The sequence below is a fragment of the Dioscorea cayenensis genome, chromosome 11 (assembly GCF_009730915.1).
Source record: "Dioscorea cayenensis subsp. rotundata cultivar TDr96_F1 chromosome 11, TDr96_F1_v2_PseudoChromosome.rev07_lg8_w22 25.fasta, whole genome shotgun sequence".
Classification (NCBI taxonomy): domain Eukaryota; kingdom Viridiplantae; phylum Streptophyta; class Magnoliopsida; order Dioscoreales; family Dioscoreaceae; genus Dioscorea; species Dioscorea cayenensis.
The window spans coordinates 602,599-623,861 of record NC_052481.1 but is presented as its reverse complement, the minus strand read 5'-3'; the positions used below and the strand labels follow the sequence as shown (position 1 = coordinate 623,861).

The 21,263-nt window shown below is 33.7% G+C and overlaps 2 protein-coding genes and 1 pseudogene across 4 annotated transcripts; 2 read left to right on the top strand and 1 right to left on the bottom strand.

Moving 5' to 3' along the window:
- Positions 1-4,404, bottom strand: LOC120272565 (protein ENHANCED DISEASE RESISTANCE 2). Of its 2 annotated transcripts, none has more exons than XM_039279422.1 (3): positions 4,260-4,404; positions 368-1,306; positions 1-211 (listed from the first exon to the last, which is right to left on the bottom strand). In XM_039279422.1, exons 2-3 carry the CDS (start codon positions 1,191-1,193, stop codon positions 204-206), a joined length of 834 nt encoding a protein of 277 aa, XP_039135356.1. In that variant the 5' UTR covers positions 1,194-1,306; positions 4,260-4,404; the 3' UTR covers positions 1-203. The 2 variants fall into 2 exon arrangements, with proteins under 2 accessions (XP_039135356.1, XP_039135355.1); XM_039279421.1 differs by having other exon boundaries at positions 368-1,350; positions 4,260-4,398.
- A 4,521-nt stretch (positions 4,405-8,925) lies between these two features.
- Positions 8,926-12,838, top strand: LOC120272678 (annotated as a pseudogene).
- A 3,548-nt stretch (positions 12,839-16,386) lies between these two features.
- On the top strand, positions 16,387-20,292 carry LOC120272641. Of its 2 annotated transcripts, none has more exons than XM_039279511.1 (7): positions 16,387-16,571; positions 17,915-18,353; positions 18,445-18,599; positions 18,686-18,766; positions 19,060-19,135; positions 19,230-19,328; positions 19,899-20,292. In XM_039279511.1, the coding sequence occupies exons 2-7, from the start codon at positions 17,939-17,941 to the stop codon at positions 20,015-20,017; spliced, it is 945 nt and encodes a 314-aa protein (XP_039135445.1). In that variant the 5' UTR covers positions 16,387-16,571; positions 17,915-17,938; the 3' UTR covers positions 20,018-20,292. The 2 variants fall into 2 exon arrangements, with proteins under 2 accessions (XP_039135445.1, XP_039135444.1); XM_039279510.1 differs by having other exon boundaries at positions 17,907-18,353.
- Positions 20,293-21,263: the final 971 nt, after the last annotated feature.

The following is a 21,263-nucleotide window of genomic DNA, read 5'->3' as shown; positions in this document are numbered from 1 at the left end:
TAAACAAACTTTTTTTTTTGGGGGGGATTTTGTACATAATAATGCACTGAATAATTCAATGTTCTGAATCTAAACCTAGAATGAGTAAATCATCACAAAATAACGTACAAAAGCACAGGGATTCTTTGCCAAATCAATTTGAAGAAAATTAACATTACATGTGACTGATTGATCAGCAAGGTGAGTTCTTGGAGGATAAGCAATCAAGGATCTGCAAGAAAATTTTACTGAAACATTATAACGTATCGAATATCAATAAAACATGCGTAGAAATTGAAGAAAATTAGACAAGCAAATATGAAAGTGAATTTAGAATAGAGCTTGGTTTTTGTGAGAGTATGAAATGTATAAGTGGCATCAGTATTACCATTTCTTGTTGTGTTGTTCATATTTTCAATGCCATCTTCACCAACTGGACTGCCATTGACAGCTTCTGGGGAGGTTGGACTATCTTGATTACCTGTGTGTAGCAGGTTTGAGAAACCTTGCCCGATCGATTTCCACAATCTCAACGGAAGAGGTGATTGCGGGGTTTCAAAACTTTCTTCAGATTGTGGCTCATAGAGGGCAGCAGAAGCCGGATTTAGTTCTGAGAATCTTACAGCTCCCAGAATTCTTTCCGGGAGCTCCAACTCTGTTTGGCTCTCAATGAGAAATGCCAAATCTACAGTTAATGTAGTGACAGAACCAAACGCCAAGTGGACAATAGCATTAGCAACCATTGATGATCCGATATCGACATCTACTTCAATGAAATTTGCACCAAAAACATACTTGCAGGTAAGTGCTCTTCCTAATATACAGATGGCCTGCTCACCTACAGCAGTCCGGACAATCCAAGGACCTTTTACAATGTTCGCTATCAATTTAAGCCTTGAATTCCGGAAAGAATCATCACCCTTTAGAAATTTATCCATAAGAGATCCCTCTTCTACCGAATCAGGTGAGAAGAAATAAGCAATAGCACTGTAATTATCTTTGCATGGGATTTGCAAATTGAAAGCCCAGACAAAGGGTCTGCCACCAGCAACAACTTCATCATCGACAGCTTTCCTCACACGATGGTTTTGATTGTTCAATACCTCACTAATTTTCGTTGAACCTTTGATCCAATCAAATCCAAGAGGCTTCAGAAGGTATTCCCCACCGGGAATTTTCACCTTATTTGACAAGTAATCAGGACCTCTGACCATAAACTTGTCACCTGGTGGGGTAGCCCAACCATTGGGACAATTCTCTGGATCCAAAAGTGGAACTGCACCTTTAGTTTTCACTCTCTCAATCCATTCACCATTTCCCTCAGCATCTGAACAAGCCATGTTAAACAAGAGTAATCTTGAAGAGAATTACCTACATAAAATCAAGATGCAAGTATTTGTAAAAAGAGAGCTTTATTTTAGTCGATGCAGGTTATTATATATTTTGAGCATACAGATATGCATTAATTCCTATACAAGATCATTGGCTTAATTTAAATAGACCAAAAGCAGGTTAGTGGCACTCAAATTGTTCAAATTAGTGCACGTTGGAGTGAGAACAAGTAACTCAAGGCTTCATAAGAGGATATCAAAAGAATGACAGCGATAGCAAAACGTAATTCTCTTGCTGCCAATTATAAAAATTTCCAGTCATTGTTTAAGCTCTGGTAAAAACTTGGCAAGCAAAACATACTAGGCTGCAAGATTCATGGGGTCTCTTATGGAACAAAATCAATGATGACAATTATATAAATTTCTCACAACCTAAAAATTCAAATATATTCATCATCCATTGCCCATCCTCCAATTCAAATGTTATCTTGTCTTTTCAAGTAAAGTTACACAAGCCAATAGCTGCCACGTGATAGTTTGAATTTAGTTTACCATTTTCACGGACATTAGTAAATCTAATAGGAGCTCTATAATAGCTCAAATTTTGCTCCCCAAAAGTAAAAAGAAATTACAAATACATTCATCAGATGGCAATACATTGCCCATCCTCCGGTTCAAATGTTATCTAGACTTTTCAAGTAAAGTTACACAAGCCAATAGCTGCCATGTGATAGTTTGAATTTAGTTTACCATTTTCATGGACAATAGTAAATCTAATAGGAGCTCTATAATAGCTCAAATTTTGCTCCCCAAAAGTAAAAAGAAATTACAAATACATTCATCAGATGAGGATACATTGCCTATCCTCCGGTTCAAATGTTATCTTGCCTTTTCAAGTAAAGTTACACAAGCCAATAGCTCCCACGTGATAATTTGAATTAAGTTTACCATTTTCATGGACATTAGTAAATCTAATAGGAGCTCTATAATAGCTCAAATTTTGCTCCCCAAAAGTAAAAAGAAATTACAAATACATTCATCAGATGGGGATACATTGTCCATCCTCTGGTTCAAATGTTATCTTGCCTTTTCAAGTAAAGTTACACAAGCCAATAGCTGCCACGTGATAGATTGAATTTAGTTTACCATTTTGCATGGACATTAGTAAATCTAACAGGAGCTCTATAATAGCTCAAATTTTACTCCCCAAAAGTAAAAAGAAATTAAAGCAATAGTTACATGTTTGGATTTTTAGACAACTGACTAATGGCCCAGCTCGAAACACCCAGCTTGAAGGAAAGATGAGGAAAAGTTAAAGTGAAGAAAATTGTGGTGGCAGTGGAGGGATTTGATGGGATACGTCCCTACTCATTGCACAACAGCAAAGTTTGTTTTCTTATTATACTTAAATTTATGTAAACTATACATATATATATATATAGGCTACCAGAGCTTTTTCTTTCTAACAGATCTGGAGTATTCATTGGTTTTGGGTGTTTCTGGTGAGTAGAGTTTCGAGAATCATTTGTGTTCTTCTCAAAACTTCCACAGTGAAAGGTTCAATCTCTGCATGTGTCCATGTATATGTCCCGTGTGTGAGATTGTGGTGATTTGCAGAACATGAGTAATTGATGTACAATATATAAGTTCAGAAACGCAAGGCATAATGCAACATCTAATAAATTAGATGGAACTTCAGTAGAATAAATTATAATGTATTTTATATCAACTACAACAAGGAAAGTTAAAACAAGTCTGTTAGCAATTTTTGTGAGATTATGACATTGTAAAAAATTGAATTCATAATAGTGAAACAAAACACCATATTTTTAAGCAGGATTGCAAGGATAAAAACATCATTTCATACAAGCACCAGTAAGAGGATAAAGAAATCAGAAGGAGCATTCACAGAGCCACTAGAAACCTAACCTAAACTAGAGAACCTCCACCCTTTATCTTTTGTTGTATCATATCACCATAGCTATTAAGAAAATAATTGATATGTGGAACATAGACAAGAAATTTTCTTGATCTCTTATGGAAGATGCAACGAGGAATACACAATTGTGTCAGCTACTAAGCCTAAAAAAGACAGAACGGGCTCCTAAGCCCATCATCTACGAGATTCCATACAATATTATCATCTACAAAACAATAAAAAAAGGAAGCTTTTTTCAAGCATGTCCTGCATGCTACAGTATGCACCTAATTTTTTTTAAAATAGATGTTTTGAATTAAGGCTGTTTATGGGCTCAAATAAAAACTCAAAAACTATAAAGAGAAGAAAAACAAATCAAAGCATTCTTCAAAGCTAAAAATTTGATCCAAAAGATATTAAATGCCTCTAATTTTTTTTTCCATATGTCTGTGGATGAATAATGTGAATACATTGCCGCACTATGGAATCTATGAGCATTTAGAGGACATCCTTTAACTGTATAAATAAGACTCGTTGCTGTTTGTCCATAATCCATCACTGTCTGCATCATCAAAGCCTTCATCTAAACAAAAAGTCAATTAAATGATTTTGCAGATAACATCAAGCCGGTTTAAGTTCACCAATGCTTGAATCCTCAATGAGTTGGGACCCCTACTCATATTTCCTTACTTAAACCACAAAAGTGCAAGATCATCATAAAAAATCCCTCAAACGCCACAAATCCTTCTTCAACTTCCGTTTCATCCTCAATTCTAACAACTAATGGATCCAATTCATTGTTCAAGCTTTCCTACATCCTTTAGAACAACCAAACTCATACCTCATTCATCTACATACCATTCCATTCTCATTTTCCACATAAACATGAATTATCCATGAAATCATTGGAAAAATTAACAAACAGAATCAAGCAAATATCGAAAAGCAATCCAACATTTACAAAGCGTCAAACTTGAGAACAACATGAAAGCAGGTCAGAAACAAGAGATTGGAGCTGAAGAAACCCTAACCTGCCAAGATTTTCTGGAAGAAAACTAGGGTTTTCGGAACCCTCAAAAGAGGAGACCAAACCAGCGATTGGCGTGTCGCAGGAGAAACAAATTGATTTCAAAGAAGGATCTTGCGAAAGGATTCCAACCGGAGATAAAATTCACTGCAGGTCCCTATGACCTGGTAATTTTCTTTTTAGACCCTCAAAATTGACAGTAGATCCCTAAGAGCCGTTAAATTTCTTTTTAACTTCTCAAAATTCAGTGCAGATCCCTATGGCTTCTTAGATGTCTGTTTAGCCTCTCAAATTGACTGCAGATATGTGACTCAATTTTCTTTTTTAGCTCCTTAGTATGTGTGATCTTATTTATCTCTCCTTTTTACTTGTTATATTTTAGAGGATTTTTTTTAAAATTTTTTTACTTATCCATTTATAAAACTGAAAATCAGTAAATATTATTTTTTAAAATTTATCTTTTATATTTAATGTAATTCTACAATTTTTAATAAATTATATTTAATTACATATGTTTTAAATTATATTTTAAATAAGGATAACTTTAGAAAGTTATTATAATTTTTATTAATTTTAGAAAACTAACAAATTTTGACTAATTTTCTTAACCTATGAAATTTAGTTAAAATAGATAAGTATAAGTATAAAAAAAAAATTCAAAAAGCTTGATTCAGTAGAAGGGTTTGGTTTAAATAGTAAAAACTTATGTTATTTAAATAGTCTCAAATTTTTATACATATGAAAAAGCACTAAGGGAACTCAATTTAATTTATGGCATGCAGTTTCAAGAAGATCAGTAGACAAAAGATCATAATAATAATGATAACAATGAATATATAAATTATAATGTTATAGATTATTAAATAAATATTATATATAGACGACCTAACTTTTTATCATAAACATAAATGTATATGTCGTAAGTAAAAAAAAACCCATTTGAATTTTCTATCAAAAAAATAATTTTTAAATAATTACTGATAATTAATTTCCTTATTTTTCAAATTAAAATTTCTACTATATTTGATTCTCAAACAATATCTTTTTCTTGGTAAACATATATTATGATTGTTTTCTTTTTCTTTTCCAATGTATATAAACACAGAAATAGAGTGAATAGAACAATAATGCTCTGTTAAATCCGCCAATGATGTTAAAGATTAAATGAAAGCTATTATTACTCTTTTGCCCCAGATGAGCCCTATGCAAGTATAACATGTAAACATGTATAACATGTCGCTTGATAATAATTATTATTATTTTTTGAATAAAGTGGATAAACCACAAATTTATTAAAAAAGAGCAACTGGAAGCAACAAAGTACAGATAAAAATACAATAAACACCTGGAGCAGAGCGAGTCTCTATCCTCACTGGGAGATGAGAATAACAGAGAACGAGGAAAGCGAAAAGGAAGAAAAAAAGAGGAGCAATCGAAGCCGTGAAGTCAACCATATGGAGACACGGACCATTTCGGATGAGAAGGTAACGGACTACTCCCCGAGATCGATCGATCGCTGGATCACCGGTGTCGACGGAGGATCCGGGCCGAGGAAGTTTAAGGAACGCTTGATCTTCTGAGTACCCTCCGAGACATTCAAAATGTGGGAGTCAGAGTCTGCAGTAATCCAAGAAAGAATCATAATAGCCGTATTATAAATTGTAACATAAGTTTGTGAACATTTTTGGTTAAAAATACGGTTATTGCGTTCCAGCCAGATATTCCAGAAAATGGCTCTGGAACAGAGGTCCCAGATATTTCTGAAGGGAGAGTAAATAGAGGGAATCCAAATGGTCCAAATGTTATATACTGAGGAGGGTAGAGTTTCGGTATCGAATAAACATTTGAAGAATGACCAAATTCGCTCAGTGTAGAGACAGTTTAAGAAAAGGTGGTCCACTGATTCAGTGTTATTATGGCAAAGGGTACATGTGTCGGTGGCAGAAGGGTTGCACCCTTTTTTGAATAGGTTCTCAAGAGTTAGAATTTTGTTATCCCAGGCAAGCCAACAGAATAAGGTGATTTTGCTAGGAGACTTAGTTTTCCAGAAATTGGGATAAAGTTGATTGCGAAGTCCTCCATCAATTAGAAAATTGTAAAAAGATTTGACAATGAAAGTTCCATTCATTTCTAATGACCAGGAGTAAGAATCATCATGATCATTGGAACAATCCGGTAAAGAATTTAGAAGTCTGGTAAGATCATTTGTAGTGGCTGATCTAAAGAGATTACCCTGGGAGTTGACAATATGAATAAATTGTTTTAAGGTAATCCAAGGGTAAGGACAGTCCAGAAAGAGAGATTCAAAACAGTTTCTAGGTGACCTGCCCTCTAGCCATCTATCAAACCAGAATAAAGTTTTTTCTCCATCGCCAATAGATTTGGTTAGGCATGAACGAAAAGAATGAAGTATGGTATTAATTCCCGCCCAAAAGAAAGATTTATTTCTTGGGGGTTGTGAGAAAAGAAAGGTTGGGGAATCACTGTATAAGTAATTGGCTTTAATGATCATGGACCAGCATGAATCTGGTGTAGTAATGAATTTCCACCACCATTTGCCAAGTAAGGCTTTATTGAATTCCTGAAGATTAAGAATGCCCCAGCCACCCATGCTTTTGGGGCGACAAATTCTGTTCCAAGCAATTAATCTTATCCCCTTAGATCCCAGGTCTGGACCTTTCCAAAGAAAGTCTCTCCTAATTTTATCAATATCATGTATGACCCAGGTAGGAAGTTTGAAAACTTACATCCAATAAACTGACATCCTGATAATTTTTTTAATTGTATAACATGTATAAAATTAAGGCTATTATTATTATTATTATTATTAGTTTTTTATCTATTCTATTTTTTTGTCAAGTGAAAAATTTTGTTTTGTTTTGTTTTATTTATTTATTTATTTTGCCCTCCTATATCTTTTATTTGTTTTTTTTCTCAAGCAATATCTTTCATTTTTTTTATTATTTATTATTATTTGTTTAATAGTTTTTTGGTTTTTTAATCTATTCTCTTTTTTTTTTTTTAAGCAGGATTGCAAAGATAAAAACATATTTTCATACAACCACCCGTAATTAAAAAGAGCATTCATAGAGCCACTAGAAACCTAATGCAAACTAGAGAACCTCCTCCTTTTCCTTTTGTATTCTAATAGTCATAGTGCTCTGAAGTCTAAACTAAAACTAATGAATCTTCCAAAAACCAAGAGTGGTAATAGCCAACTACACAATAGCTGACTCAGGTAGCATAAACATGTGCATTCTCCTCTAGAGATGAAAACATAGAAAGAAGAATATACAAAACTACTAAAATTTACCAGGTTTTAATCTAAGACCATTTACATTTTCATCTCATGGCCATTTACCGGCTTTGATGCTTCTAGTCACAAAGGGCTTCTAGGAGAAGAAAAACTGATAAAAGAGACGACCATATGAGAGAAGACTGACATTTTTTACACATAAAAATAAAGAGATTGACAGCTGACAAATTATAATATATAGGGGAACTATAAGAATAAATTGATTATAATAGAGGGAATTAAATAAGATATTAAACCGTGTAATTAATAACTTTTATATTATTATACAAAATATTAATACCTTTCTAATTATTATTATCACTATTATTATTGTTATTATTATTATTATACATGAAACTTGGACCAATTAGAAGAGGTCAAGTCACAACAACTTTTTCATCACCCAACTAAACCATTCTAGAAACTTTTCTCTCAAAACATGGGAAGTCTTAAAAAATTTGCTGACCAATTAAGCTAGGAAATGTATTTTTGTCCTTCTTTTACATTTATGATCACAAAATGAAACGGATATAATTTATTTGCAAACTTTGATTTGTTTATTTATTTCATAAAATAATAAATGTGCTGAATTGAAAATAAAATAAAAATCAATCATATTATCTACTAATGTTTATACCTAACTAATTTGTATACCTAACGCGTTGAATGATTAAGGCCAATTTGTCAAAAGAATATCTCTTGTAAAATGGACCCAAAAAATTATCATCTTTCTCTAACATTTTTTTATTTTTTTATCGACTTATATATCCATACTATACTAGAAAATATTATTTTTCTAAATGCCAAAAGAACTATTGTTAAATAAGGGGAAAAATCTATATTTAAATTATATTAATTTTAAATTTTTATGAAGAACATAAATGCAAAACAAATAATCATTTATATGCTCAAACTAAAAATCTCCGCATTGTATATCTTAATCTTAAATAATATAAACCAAGGTACTGGATTTATATGTGAATATCTGCATTTAAAAGTTAAATAATATTGTGAAATAACAGATTAAAAGATCTCGAAATTTAAATTTTGGTGGACGTAATAATAGTAACCAGTCCCTAATTGTGAGTATAAATTACTTGTCCAAACTTTTTATCGCCAAATGAGGTCATTTGGATTAGATGAGTAATTTTCAACGTATATGCGCGTCCTGATAGATATAGTGTTGTGATTTTTTAAAAGATAAAAAACAATAAAATAAAAAATATATTTATACTTTAAAAATAATTATATAATTCAACCATAATCTTCTCAAGATAATATAATTAAGCAAAATAAACAAAATTATAGCCATAATTAGTTACAACTCAAATCAGAAAAACAAATAAATAAATAAATAAAACCCCAAACTAAAGTTTTAGCTGCAAGTCTGCAGCACCAAATCAGATCTCTCTCTCTCTCTCTCTTGTTCTCTCTCTTTTTCGATTGCTTTTTTCGTTTTAAAGTGTTGAAATCGCTGGAACTCTCTTGCATTCGATTCAATCTGGAAACAGGGATTCATCGCCATTGGGATTGGGGAATGCGCCGAACTGGGTCGGGGGCGATGGCGTGGAACGTCTTCAGGTTCTGCACGGCCCTGCGTGTTCTCGGCTCCGTCATGATCGTCCTCGTCCTCGCCATCACCGCCGTCACCTACTACGCCGTCGTCATCGCTAACTATGGCCCTGCCCTCCTCACCGCCGGTTTCTCCCCCAACGCTCTACCCCCCATTGCCGTCCTCCTCCTCTTCCACTTCTTTGTACGTTCTCTTATTCCTTGGTGTCTATTGGATTGGTTCTTTCTTGGTTTAATATATTTCTTGATGTCCTGATATTGATTTTTGAGTGTTTGGGTGTGAAAAATGTTGGAATTGTGATGGATTTATGGGGGTTTTAGGATCTACATCGGTGTTGCTTTGAGGTGAGTTGCGTGCGTTTGAAAGCTGCCACCTTTTGATGTGGAAAAGAAATGAAGCTGCATAGGCTGATCTTGGGGGATTTAGGTCTGAAAGTCACAGTCTTGATAATTATATCGGGATTTTTGAATGTGAAATTGTGCTGTTCGTGTGAAAGATTGTTACTTTGTGATGATTTATTAGATAGTTCTAGTTGTGTTAACCTAAATTTCAATGTGTGGCGCTTAAAGCATATGAATCTTTCTGGAGCGTTTTAGGAAACAATAAATGGTGATGGTAATGGTGATGGTGATGGTGTTGGTGTTGGTTCAAGGGCTTGGAGTATCATTTGGCTTTTAAGTATTCAAAGATTGTTTCTCGCTGTGCAGCTGGTGATGTTGCTCTGGTGCTACTCTTTCTGTGGTCCTGACAGACCCTGGCAGTGTTCCACCAAATTGGAGGCCTAACATTGATGAGGAGCTAGGGGAAAATGATCCATTGACCACCTCGGAGTTTAGTGGCCCGATCTTGAGTCTGCAGCAAGCTGCAGCACTTGCTGATGCAGGACACCCAAGGATCAGATTCTGCCGGAAGTGCAACCAGCTGAAGCCACCCCGCTGCCATCACTGTTCTGTTTGTGAGCCCATCCCTCTTTTCTGTTGCTGGTTTTTAGAAGTTTCTTGGTTGTTCTGAATAAAATCTTTGGCTGATTCTTCTTCTCTGTTCCGTTGTATAATCTGTTGTTGTTTGGTTTCAGGCGGAAGATGTGTGCTGAAAATGGATCACCACTGTGTCTGGGTTGTAAATTGTGTGGGAGCATTGAACTACAAGTTCTTCCTTCTCTTTCTGGTACATTAACTTCCATAGTTTAGTCATCTTCTTTAACAGTAATGTGGATCTTAGATTGTTTGGTGGCTTGCATAATAAATTTATTTGTTCTCTTCATTTGGTAGTTCTTTTATCTTTGATAGTAAAACGCTTGTCTATGCTTATAACGTTGCATTTGGCACCAAATTATTCACTATACGGTGCCATGCATTCATTATCTTTTTTTCTTTCCCAAAGTTGAATGTTTATGTATGTCACATATTTGGAGGATTATGCGAAGATTAATAAACCCTTTGCAAATATTCATGTGATTTTGTATGCTAACTATTGTGTCATTTCATTTCTGTCAAGTAATATATTGGACTTTATACTTGCTATACGAATTTTGCATTCTAAACCATTTTGGCCAGTAAAATAGTTTGCTCTTCCTGCCAACCAGCCTTTAAGAAAACTCTTTATTTTTTGGGCTGAATTTCGAGTGAGGGCCGTTTGATATTTGCAAAAACAATTTGGCAACTTTGCTTTCATGTATGGAATAAGGATGGTTTAATATATTTTTGTGTGTTTATGCAAGAATTTCAGTATGAGAGTTGGAGTTGAGCTCTAAGTTATCACAACGAGATTGGTTCTAAATCTCTATATCAGTTAGAATTTTTAAGGTTATTATACCAAATGAGATCGTAGACTCCTTTAAAATTGTAATTACAACTCTCAATGAATCTAATTAGTCTTTGTGGAATATAATATATTATTACTGATTAAGTTCGCCCTTGTTAACGTAAAAAATCTACGTATGTTTTAAGATCTCATTTGCCCAACAAACATTAAGGGATTTCCTTTGATATGCATGATGACATTTTCTTCCCAATCATTTGAAACAGATGCTTGACTTCAAAATCTTCCGGCTGACTGGTTCTATGAACAATTGCCTATAAGAATATCATTGATTTCTATTTCTGTGAACTTGTTAGATATCTTTCACCTTTCAACCCATTTTGACCATTTTGAAATTTTCTCAAGTGTGGAACCTATTAAGGAGGTCCATTTAGTGTGTGTTATTTACAACATGTGTTTATTTTTAATAGATTAGGAGAAGATGTAGCTTCAGTCAATTTATTGAGCAAGTTTTTGGTGAATATAGTTCTTAATAATTATCAAGCTAATTGGAGGATGGAAAATGCATACTTCTTTGCCTGCGACTTAAATAAAACTTGTTGTACAAAAAGGTTGAGGGTGAAGTAGTTACAGTTAAAAAATGCATTAATGGTTATATTCCATTATAATAGTCTATCAAGTAGGGGCGGCATTCTTGGCACACTACGTGGGATGTTTAATTTCATTTTTCAAACATTGGCCTGCTACCCAGATATCCTTATTTAACCATTTTCTTTTGCATGATGGCAGTTCTACACACTTCTTGAGACAACTCTTGTTACTCTATCACTTTTGTCACAATTTATTGCTTTCTTTGGTGATGGGGAGATTCCTGGAACACCCGGAACACTCGCAACCACATTTCTCACATTTGGTCAGTCTATTAACTATTCTAATTGACTCAGTTCCTAACATAAAAAATTGTGGGCTGACTTCTGTTTCTTTGTTTGTTTTAGTACTGAACTTGGCATTTACTTTAAGTGTTCTTGGCTTCTTGATCATGCATGCATCATTAGTAGCAGCTAATACAACAACCATCGAGGCAAGTGCTTTATGCTTCTGTCTTTTGCCATTAGACAATGTTTATTAATCTAACAAATTCGACATCTTTATGCTTCTCCAAACTAAAGAATTCTTCTTTTAAATTTAGGCGTACGAGAAGAAAACCACTCCAAAATGGAGGTATGATTTGGGCCGAAGAAAAAATTTTGAGCAGGTTTGTTCTTGTTCCCCCAACATTGTCTTGTAATTGAGATCTTGCATTGTCTTTCCCCTGTTGATGCATCCCTGACCAGGTATTCGGCACCAGCAAGAAATACTGGTTCATCCCAGCATATTCGGATGAGGATTTGAGAAGGATGCCATCACTACAGGGCCTTGAGTATCCATCAAAACCTGATTTCGATGCACAAGATTTTTAATTGGCAATTATGTGTTCCTCTTACTCCGATGGTGTGAGAGCATATTAAAAGGCTCCCTGATACCCTCATCGATGTCATCCAGTGTCACATTGGAGCAACTATGAAAACTCAGGTCGGTTGGCTGAAGATAGGATATGAAGTAAAACTATTCAAAGGCTGATGATAATGGTTCATCATATGATACGAAAATATGAATGGTCATTATCGATGTGTCATAACTGTTGGTGCTGTGGCCCTGTGGGGTGTGGTTAATGATGCTTGCATATGATTTTAGCTGGCATTATGTTTTGTTGTTCACCCTATTGCTGTACAGAATTGTATGAGCCATTATAGAATCTTAGGTAAAACCCTAATTTCTCTGAGATTTGTGGATATTACTTCAGGTGGTTAGGTATTTCAATTCATAAAAGAGGCAATGATAATGCCTCTGATCATTGTAGTTTGTATTTGCAACACTTCTTAACACAAACCTTAACTTTTGTTTGTTTGTTTTCCATGTATTATGTTTCCATATCTATTTTTTTTTTAATGAATATTCCTTGAAATATGAAGTATATTATTGTTTGTTTGCCATCTCATCACGGCATTGTTTTTTCTATTAAGTATATTATTGATGATATTTATTGATGTCATTGTAATATTGCATTTTTTTATTAGGTGTATTGGTGTGGAATGTCAAAGTTTTTTTTTTTTAATAATTAAATTAAGGGAAAAAGCTATGAATAATCGAACTCGAGCTCAACGCTGAGTCGTTATCTTATCAATTTGATTGACAAAGGGCAAATTCTTTGCAACCTGCAACCTCTGCAATAGGAAATAAATTGATGTGTGCAACAGTAATGCTATTACTAACGAGCTTGTTTGAGGCCATACACTGTACAGTGACTTCATCAGCTAATGTTGTCTTTCAAGGCCCTAATAAATCTCATATGCATCTTCATAAAAAAGGAACAATTGAATACTTATTCACTAAAATTAAGGTTAGCCGGCAGCCAATGTTGTCTTTCAAGAACCAGGAAAGTACATACATTAGAGACAATTAGAGCGAAGACATCATAAACATCACAATAGAATACTCATTCACTAAAATTAAGGAATCAATGTAAAATTATCATCTGCCGTTCATAGGCAACTTGATTTAGCAACCATGACAACTTAGGGTGATTGAAATGAACGGTGGGTTAAATTCCCATACAAAATTAGTAAATTACAGTTAACTACTAATTATTCTCCATATCAAAATAAATTGGAAAAATAGATTAAAGTTGATGAGCAAGTAATATATCATAATAATTAAATCATTAATTATTATTAATACTGTTTCCAAATGACAATACAAATAAAAATATAAATAAAAAATATTTCAAAATATACAAACATTCGCAGATAACGAGAACTCATATAATATATATGTGTATATATGAATATATAATCTGCCCGATAGTATTTTCAAAGAATAATTATAAATATTTTTAAAAATATTATTGTAACTAAATATTTGTTTACTATTTATTATGACATTAATAATAGAAAAATTTAATTGTATTTATTAATTTTGTATTAAATATTTTATTAAACCTTTCAAAACGAATTGTGAAGATTGACTATATATATATATATATATAATGTGCATGATTTTTTTGTTTTTTACAAAAGTTGCAAGCATAGTTAAAGAACAAATATAATGTGCATGATTTTTTTGTTTTTTACAAAAGTTGCAAGCATAGTTAAAGAACAAATAAATAAAAAGATACACTAATTATAATAACTTAATAATCTCGTAGATCTATTATATTGTTATACAATTTTAAAGGAATAAAAATATGACTTTCCACACTAGGACATGATTAGGGCTATAAACGAGCCGAGCTGAGCCGAACTGTGCCTTGTTTAAGCTTGGCTCGTTACTATTTAATCGAGTTCGAGCTCTAACCGAGCTTATTTCGAACTTCATGCTCGAGCTCAACTTGTTAAGAAAATTCGAAGCTTAGACTTGGCTCATTAGCTTGATTAAGGCTTGACTACTTTTTTTATATTCTATTTTTTTATTTAGTAAAGTATCATTTAAAACTTATTTAATGAATCATTATCAAGTGTGACTCAACTCGATTTGAGTTTGAGGATCATTTTAGTAAAAGAATAATTTAAGCTTGTTTATGGAATTATTACGGTTTGAGTTCAAGCTTGTTAAAATCTTCATTAAATAAGTTAACAAATAATTACAATAATAACAAAATCAACATCGTGATGTAACTATCTATAAATATTTTTTTGTAATATTATTAACAATCCGGTAAATAATCTTGTTCATGACACTATAAATAATTATATTAATGATTGTGACAAATATAATTATAAATGATACTATAAACGAGCTTTTAATTATACAATAAACGAGCTGTTCACAAGATTTAATGAGCCGAACTTGGTAATGTTCAAGCTTGGCTCATTTATCTTACGAGCTCATTTAACTTAATGAACTAGCTGATCCGAGCTTTTAACGAGCTAATACTTCAAATAGTAATTTAGAGCCCTATACGTGTGACTCAAATTGACAACAACGACATAGTCACATATACACCTTAATATATATATATATATATATATATATATATATATATATATATATATAACCGAGCTTATTCATGAGCTTGTTCATGAGTTGTGTTCGCGAGCCAAAACGAGCCGAGCTTTAAGCTACTCAAGCTTGGCTCGTTTATTATTCAAGTTTGAAAATGATGTTCAAGTTTGGCTCGTTTACAATATGAGCTGAACACGAAACGAGCCTTTATCGAGCCTGAGCACCGAGACGCTCACGAACGGCTCGGCTCAAATATACCCTCTAGACATGATCCATAGTGGGTTTCCACATTGAACAATATTACACAAGCAAGATATTAGCTACAGTTGTAGCTTTTTCCCCAATTAGACAAGCTCACAAATTTTGTATGAATTACTACTGAACTACCAATGGTTTATCTACGTGATATTCTATAAACATATAATTTTATATGTGAGATTCTTTTTAAGATTATATATATTTACACATGGAGAAGCCACATGTCAAGGAATTCACATACGGTAAGGTAAAGTTCTATCACACTTGTACCCTTCACTTTGTGTGAGTTGAAATTTAAATTCATATTTTTAGTGGGACAAACACCATATGCAGGAGACCAATGCAAATAGGCTAGGCATTCATTGGGTTTATCTTATATATTTTACATATAATCATTTAATATTTTATAAAAATATTAAAAAAATAAAAAATAATTCAATGTACTCGGTTTCATGGTAATTACCACACATCAAAACATGGTTGATTCTTAATTATGAGTATATAAATTTTATTTTTTTATTTTTTATATAATATAGGAATATGTTGAAAATTATTGTTGTTTTTTATTTTAAAAATAATTAAACTAAGGCAATATGAATCATATGATAGCGGTGAGGATGAGACACATCTCAGTTCTGTCACAACCACCACAAAATCAAGTTCATGGAATTATAGGGAGCGTTCATTTCATTGTAAATGAGGGGAAGTCAGGAAGTGGGGGAAGTGCCACTACTCTGAAGTGGGGGAAGTGATATCACTTCCAGAACTTCTGTGTTCATTTATCAGAAAGTGAGAATAGAACCGAAGAATTTTAGTTGTTGGATGAAGTTTTATAAGTTTTAAAAAAAATTTAGAAGTGAAAAGAAGTTAGTTTTTATATTAGATTGACGTACGTGCCACACTTCAGATGAAAAAAATATCGTGATAGATGTTGGGTATAATTTCTTTTGAAGAGATCGTGAAGTGGGTGAAGTGCTGCGACTTCTCTTGTTGAGAGTATGAGGGATGGTATATATGTGAGTGATCATAATAACGTTTCAGCTGTGACTTTCCTCTATTTTCCCTAGAATGAACGATAGCTTTAAAAAAATAAACAAATGAAAATATCAAGTACTAAAAAATAACATTCAAATAAACAAATAAATACATAGGTTCTCTTGCTTTGGCCTAAATTGACAGGTGTACTTTAGCACATGACACGTTTCTAGAGCACTCCCTTATCACCGCCTCACCAACGTTTCTCTTTTTGTATCTTCCCTTCTCTCTAAAAAAGAACTATAAAATCCCTAAACTCACTACCCCTCAATTTGTTCCTTTCGATTTTGTAGTCGGCGACGAAGATCACGTTTCGCTGATCGGAACCCGTCACTAATTTGATCCGATCTGAGGTAATATTCTCGTTTTCTATCGCTTTTTCTCTTTTTTTTTTTGTCCGATTGATGGGTTTTTGTTGTAATTTTTTGATTGAAGATTTGATGCTGATTTTGGTGTTTTTATTAACCTTAGATTTCTGTTTGGGATTTAGGGTTCTTTTGATTGAGGGGGATTGTTAGGGGAAAGGCAAATGAACTAGTAGAAAATTCTCTTTGTAGAAAATTCGTTTTCCTGATTTAATTTGATCGATTCTGAAAGTAAAAGTTACTAATAATTTTCTCTAGATCATCAATTCTGTTTGTCCTTGATGCTGTGCTCTAGAACTATTTGTATTTTTCTAGGTTTGTTTTTTTTGATCGGCAGTCCAATTTGCTGATTTATGGAGTTGGAAAAAAACCCCCATTTTGTTGGTGAATGGAGGATTTTGGGATAGAATGTTGTAATTCACCTCTTTTTTTGGGAAAGTGTTTATTCATATTTATTGAACAAGTGTTTATTCAAGTGATGCTTTTGTTGATGATTTTAATTTGCACGATGAAGTGTATGCATATCTCTGCTCGAGATGATATTTTAGTTATTGTCTCGACAAGTTTAAAAGACAAAGTGACTTATCAATGCAGTCTTTTTAAAGCATCTTAGAAAATTTTCAGATATAAATTTTACAATTGCCAATCTAGAATTAAATGGTTTCTTTCTTCCTCGTGGCAAGTTGCAGGATTTATTTACTTAAATACAACAGATTTCTATGAGGAACGAAATTATTGCTCCTAATATTTTTGTTAGTCAGTTGGTGGATTCATTCATTTAGACATGACCATCACTAATAAAGAAGGAAATGATTGCTTCTGATGTTTTTGTTAGTCAGTTGGAGGATTCATCCTTTAGATATGACAATTACTTATAAAGAAGGAAATGATTGCTTCTAACGTTTTTGTTTGATCAGTTTGAGGATTCATTTCTTTAGCAATTGTCTATAAAGATCAAAATGATTATCCTTAATGTTCTCATTATTTTTTATTTTTGTTAGATAGGACAATTTCCAATAGATAACAAAATATTTATCCCTACCATGTTTGTTATCAATTTGTTAGATATAGCAAATTGCCAATAAAGAATGAAATGATTATCCCTAACATTTTTGTTAGTCAGTTTGAGGATTTTATTGTGTTCTTGGAATTTCTCCTTTTGAGTTGGTTCTTGCTAAGAGGGGATCATTCGTATGTCACTTGTCTGTGATGTTTGATCTAAAATTGACTTTTTTCCTTGATGATTTTGATCCATATTTCTTGGTATCGGTGTGGAAGTGGAGCCACCTTCATTCGATTAATAGGATGCTTTCTTATAATTAGTGTTGCAGATTTTTTTAATCAAAAAGGCAAGGATGCAGAGGGGTAGAGGTGGCAGGGATGATTTCTTTGGATTTGGAGATCCATTTGCTGGTTTTGGTGGCTTTGGCAGGCCTGGGAGTCTGATGCCCAGCTTCTTTGGAGGAAGAGATCCGTTTGATGACCCTTTCTTCACTCATCCATTTGGGAGTATGATGCGTCCAAGCATGTTTGGGCCCAGCTTGTTTGGGGAGAGAGCCTTCTTAGATATGAATCATGGTGGCTTTATAGAACAGCAAGCTCCACAGTCCAGCAAATCTAAGGGCCCGATAATTAGGGAGCTTTCTGATGATGAGAATAATGTTGAAGAAGAGAGCCCTGAGGTTGATAAGGACAAGAAAAATCCTCGAAAACACTCTAGGTTGAGCAAAGAGCCTTTTGTTCAAGATCCTGATGATGGAGAAGCTGAAGGTATGCATATTTTCTCCGTCACTTGGTTGCTTTATGGTGTAATAACTAAATACTAGATCAACGGCTGAATTAATAAGGTGTTGTCTTACAGAGAAAAAGATGAAGCACACAGATTATAGGATTGGTGCAAGTAGAATGCAGCCACAGGCCCACACATATAGTTTTTCAAGTTCTTCTGTGACTTATGGTGGCCCCAATGGAGCATACTATACTGCATCTACAACCAGGAGGACTGGTGCTGACGGAGTAAATAGCTGCATGTTTGGTAAATGTTCTTCTGCTTTCACTTTATGAATGTGACATTAATCTTCTTCTTGGTTGGCTTTGGGTAGGTAACTGTTGAAGAGAGTAAAGAAGCTGATGCTACCACAGGCAAGGCTAGGCACAGGCTCGCTAGAGGACTTCATGATAAGGTGTTGTTCACAGCTTTTCTCTGATGCTTTTCCTTCGAAACTCTAGCCACCAAATCCTAATACTGTCATCCGCCCAAGCCTTCCTCGCATGCCATGGACATCTAGTTGTTCTTCACTCAAATTTTCCCTCATCTTTCCTTTTGGCTATGTTATGTGTCAATTGGGGTTAAATTCAAAGCATTCATAACAATAGTCTATGTAGGTGTTGGCATACCACAGATTTTGTGCATCATATGTTTGAGTATTATGAAATGGCTGATTTAACCAATTTTTCTTCTCATTTGGTTCTGCAGGGTCACGCTGTTACAAGGAAACTTAGTTCTGATGGGAGGGTGGAGACAGTGCAAATGTTGCATAACTTGAATCAAGGTTTGTTGAGATAGAGTTTTCCATGGTTTCTTTTATTTTTCCCTTTTTTAATCCATTCTGTGTTGACTTTTCATGTATGCATTTTTATCTTCAGACGAACTGCCTGGTTTTAATGAAGCATGGAAGGGGAGTGCTAGAGAGCATCTGCCTGGTTGGAACCAGGGTTTTGATATGATTCACAATGGTGATATTGGTAAGTCTAAGTTGCGTTTTTACAATACATAGAGAAACATAATGTTACTTTCTGCTGCATGTTGCAGTTCCAATGATGTTGTTTACTGAAGCTGTCATTATAGATGCTTCATTTCTTGCCACCTTGTAATTATGAATATCTTCCACTTTGTCTTCCCTCAAATTTTCTCGTTTTTATGTTTGCAAATGTTTCATATTCAACTTGCAATATCGTGGAGCTTGCATCTTCTGCTACAATTGGTGAATCATGCCCAGTGAATCATGCTCTTAGTTCAGTTGGAATTCATCATACCTGCCTTTCAAACATGAGTGTTGTCAGAATGCTTTCTGGTTATTCAATCATTTAGGCTGATAGTTTATGCATAACATAATTACATAGAATCCATTCATACCTGCATACCATACTGCATACCATGTCCGAGGATCTACTATATACTGTTTACTAGACCAAGGATTCTGCTATGTACTCCATTTTACACCGGTCGACCATTTGCTAATGCCTCTACTTCTACTAAGCTTTTCTTTGTTATCTGAACTTCTTGGTTGTAAGACTTCTTGGTTGTAAGTGTAGGTGGCGGCAGCAGACGGAATGAACATGCAGCGGGGGGTTGGGCGCTCCCGGGGACAGAACAACCATCAACTAACTCCGTCAGGGCCAGGCCAAAGTTCCGTCCAAGTGACACAGCTTGATGCTGTATAATCCCCCTAGGTTTCTTTGTCATTTTGCTGTCACAAAAGTCTTAGTGAGAGTTTAAGAGTGTGCTCTTGATCTATATATCTGTTTGTTGATCAAATATTATAGGTTCCTGGGGTAGATATATTTCAAAAACCCTATATTTTTTCTTGTTTGTTATCTACGATCATTCCATCCAAATGATATTATTATGGACATGTAAATGATCTGTTTCACTTTTTAATAGTATGTATTTGGGAGTTTATTATAATTACTATTAGTATTATGTACAGCTGCTATATTCTTTATTGTTCTTCTCCTGTTTTTGTGTTCGGTACATTGATCTGGAGTTGAAATTCTATTTGATTTTTATGTTTTAATTAGAATTTAAATTTGATATTTGTTAAAGCTTAATCTTTTATCTTATATTCATTTAATTATTAAACATATAGAGAAATTTTCTTCTGTAATTTGGAGTGTACTGTAGTCCTTGAAAAACAAGTTTTTCGATAGTTCTGATGCCACCCGTCGCCTTACTTTATATAAAGATTAAATTATAAATAAAAAAAGAAATGTTTTATATGGGGATATTTAGTGACTATTATTTATTAGAAACTATAATTTCATCATGAGAAAAACTAAATTCAAGCTGAAGAGATTTTCATTGATCAACTGTCATAATTTCCCAGTTTCTCTCTCTAAAATAAAAATAAAATTCACATAGGTCAACATGTCATTCCTCCTGAAAAATATGAAAAAAAAAACTCTCTCCTTTTAAGTTACATAATTCAGAGAACAGGAAAACAAGCTTCGTGGAGCATCGGAAGGGAGGCCAGGCGGTGAATGCGAGGGAGGAGGCTTATTTATTCATTCAGAATGTTTGTTGACTATAAATGTTGTTGTTCTATGGCGGCTGTTTGATGGCCTTATGACTCCTAATGTTATTAATTATGTAATATGTTTTTTTATACTCTTTCTGCCATTTCTGGAGAAGGTATTATCGGTTTATCCTTGGATGGATATATCAGGATTTATAATGTCCAGCTTACAGAAAATTTTATTTTTCTGCCAATGCTATTGAGGATTATTTCCAATGATTTGGGTTTCCTCTAGTATTTTGAATATAGGGATTATTTGTTGTTTAAAATCAGTAAGAATACCAATATTATAAAACAAATAATCTTGTACCTGAAATTTTGTAATTAGACTGATCGTCATTTCTTCTTCCATAACCAAAGATTTTGTTGACGATTGGTGATGTTT

Bases quoted from the DNA above. Each gene is read 5' to 3' on its own strand.
- LOC120272565 (XM_039279421.1), bottom strand. From the start codon at position 1,319: ATGGCTTGTTCAGATGCTGAGGGAAATGGTGAATGGATTGAGAGAGTG.
- LOC120272641 (XM_039279511.1), top strand. From the start codon at position 17,939: ATGCAGAGGGGTAGAGGTGGCAGGGATGATTTCTTTGGATTTGGAGAT. The intron at 18,767-19,059 runs GTGTTGTTCACA...TTGGTTCTGCAG, and splicing joins CTAGAGGACTTCATGATAAG to GGTCACGCTGTTACAAGGAA. The intron at 19,329-19,898 runs GTAAGTCTAAGT...TTGTAAGTGTAG, and splicing joins GATTCACAATGGTGATATTG to GTGGCGGCAGCAGACGGAAT.